Source organism: Sinocyclocheilus rhinocerous, unplaced genomic scaffold (genome assembly GCF_001515625.1).
Source record: "Sinocyclocheilus rhinocerous isolate Xijiao unplaced genomic scaffold, SAMN03320098_v1.1 scaffold615, whole genome shotgun sequence".
In the NCBI taxonomy this organism is placed as follows: domain Eukaryota; kingdom Metazoa; phylum Chordata; class Actinopteri; order Cypriniformes; family Cyprinidae; genus Sinocyclocheilus; species Sinocyclocheilus rhinocerous.
The window spans coordinates 1,112,936-1,115,839 of record NW_015631049.1 but is presented as its reverse complement, the minus strand read 5'-3'; the positions used below and the strand labels follow the sequence as shown (position 1 = coordinate 1,115,839).

Genomic DNA, 2,904 nt, shown 5'->3' with positions numbered 1-2,904 from the left:
CGTGCCTAACAACGCCCCTTGGCTGTTATAAATTCACTGTAAACCACGGCTTCACGTGGCTTATTGCTTTTATAAAATGGTTATTCCATATACGTAGTTTTATAGAAAGGTTTCACAAAATCAAAACAGAGCAAATAAAGTGTAATGATATTAATAAAAACATTATTCTTCCACCAAACAATGTAGTTCCTCAGAATCAGTTGTTGTTGCAACAAAGTGGTTGCCGATCAACACACAAACGTAAACAAAGGTGTATGTTTGTAGAGTAATTTACAACAGCTTCGAACGTGGCTCAGCCAATCAGAATCAAGGTCCGGAACTATCCGTTTTATAATGCTTAATATATTTGTGGAAACAGTGATAATTTTTTTCAGGATTCTTTGATGAATAGAAAGTTGAAAAGAACAGTATTTATTTGAAATGGAAATCTTTCGTAACATCATAAATGCCTTTAACTTTTGATCAGTCTTACTTACCTCATATATATATAACTATCCGTTTTATAATGCTTAATATATTTGTGGAAACAGTGATAATTTTTTTCAGGATTCTTTGATGAATAGAAAGTTGAAAAGAACAGTATTTATTTTAAATGGAAATCTTTCGTAACATCATAAATGCCTTTAACTTTTGATCAGTCTTACTTACCTCATATATATATAGGCTATATATAAATTTCTGTATGTGTTTGTACCTTCAGTTTCCAGCAGAAGAACAAAGAGCTGAGCGCTACAGTGACAGAGCTGCAGGCAGCACTTGAGGCAGAGCGACGCTGCAAAGCTGCGTTAGAGATCTTACTACGCAATGCAGAGCGCAGCAGGGACGAAGCACTCATGCACAATGAGCGGCTGAACAGAGAGATTCAAGAATTCCTCAGCAGACCGATTACTGGACCGTCATAGTGACACCATCAAATGAACAAAGTTCAAAATAAGTCCTGTCTAGCTCCTTAGAGGAGTACAAAACAAGCAATCTGGACAACTCCATTGGGCTTTACACCATGCACTGCTCTGAATAATGTCTTCAAAGTAAGACTAGTGGTAATGTCCATCTCTCAGATTTTGTCTATGATGTGACATAAGTAAAACCGCTACAGTTTATGTACAGAAATTACAGATTTGATCTACTTATTGAGTTTCACATTGGGATTGTGATCCGTAACAAGACAAGATGTGAATTTTTTGAAGCGATGCAGTATTGGACTAAACAGTTTAGAGATTTATAAAGAATATTTAATTGCTTTCTGTTGAAATTGTATAGTATTTTCTAATGGATCTCAAAAAATAACTCCCCAACAAAAACTAAAAAAAGAGTTTTTAGGCACTTGACAGCTAGTCTGGCAGAGACTACCTTGATCCAGCTAAGGCCAGCTTGGTTTAATCTATTTTTTTCAACATGGAGACGTTTTTGCACACCTTTAATTATTAATGATACATTTAATAACTATTGTGACAGAGGTTTAAAATTATTATTGTTTATGTGATCACAAAACTGAGCTAGACTCCATTAGAGTCTGTGAACAATTTGGTGAAAACGGCAAAAAACACAAAATGTGGATTGCTGTCAGTAAATAAACAGTTTTTATCTGGCTTTTCTTTCCTGCACTTTCACTTCTGTTGTCTGTTTGCAGTCAGAAGAGATAAAATGTGACAGAGTGTGAGAGAGAAATGGGAAGAATGCTTTCAGATCAGAATTCACACAAGAGACCACATGTGTGTTTTAGGGGAAGTGGTAAAAAGACTAGGAATTACATAAGGAAGAGAAGACCAGATAGCATTGTGTCTGTCAGCTGTCATAATGCTGATTAAATGAAAGGGAAGGAGTTTCCTATTTCCGATCAGGCTGGATTATACAGACAATGTGCTGCTCAAAATCAACACAAAGCTGATATTGAGAATATATGATCAGGTGAGTCATTCATGTGGTGGAATCCAGTTTGTTCTGTGATGCTTTTAAGTGGATCTTTCCCGATGTTTCTCTTGTACACTTAAATTGAGCTCATAGCAGCACCACAGTTTAAAAGATAAACAACACTGTCATCTAGTGTATCTTCGTACAGGAAAGATTGAGTGTGAGGAAGAACGTAGAGGAAGAGAGTGAGCGTGAGCATTACAGCATGTGACACCACTCAATACTGGGTCAACATTTCACGCGCATACCCATCTATAAACCAAAATAATAATTACCTGTGGAGCACAAAATAAATTTGGAAGAATGCACATGTTGTTCTTTATATTTTTTTTGTGTGAAAAACAGCACCAAAGGATTGTTTGGAAGCAGCATTTTAATTTTATTTTGTATTCATGTGCATCACTAAATATGATATAGGCTGCTACAGGTGACTTACTAGCACATTTTTTATTTTTTTTTAGCTGCGAACGATTTAGTGCGTGAGTGAATCATATGAATGATTCAGACTGAATCGCCAACCCTTTTCCCCACTGTCAGTTCAGATTTTAAACAGCCGATAGAAACTATAATTTGAAGCTACTAACTACATTTTTCAGCTACCACAGTTTGACAGAATGTCAGCTGTATTTTAAAAACAAGTTACTTTTTCCAACAAGCTATATAGTGTGACGCAACGTTATGGGTGTTCATTATTTACACAGCTTTACAGCGAATAAATGGGTTATTCAGAGTCTGACTCATTCTAGCGATTCATGAATCGGTTCATCTTAAAGGTGACATATCATGAAAATCTGACTTTTCCAGGTTTCAAGTGCTATAACCAGGTCCCCGGTGCATCTACCAACCAAGGAAACGTGAAAAAGATTAACCCAGTAACCTTGTTTTGGTAAGCCTTTTTCTGCAAGCATCTGAAAAAAAGAGCGCGTCTGATTTCGCTCCCCTAGTGACGTTGCAAAGGGATCTCATTATAATATTACCGCCCCTTAATCTGTA

At 36.4% G+C, this 2,904-nt stretch overlaps 1 protein-coding gene across 1 annotated transcript in view; it reads left to right on the top strand.

Moving 5' to 3' along the window:
• Positions 1-1,584, top strand: part of LOC107741203 (rho GTPase-activating protein 25-like) — a 13,545-nt gene extending 11,961 nt beyond the window's left edge. Inside the window, exon 11 of the mRNA XM_016553841.1 lies at positions 701-1,584. Within this exon, the coding sequence (XP_016409327.1) occupies positions 701-902 (202 nt within the window). The 3' untranslated portion in view covers positions 903-1,584. The remainder of the gene's footprint in view (positions 1-700) is intronic.
• Positions 1,585-2,904: the final 1,320 nt, after the last annotated feature.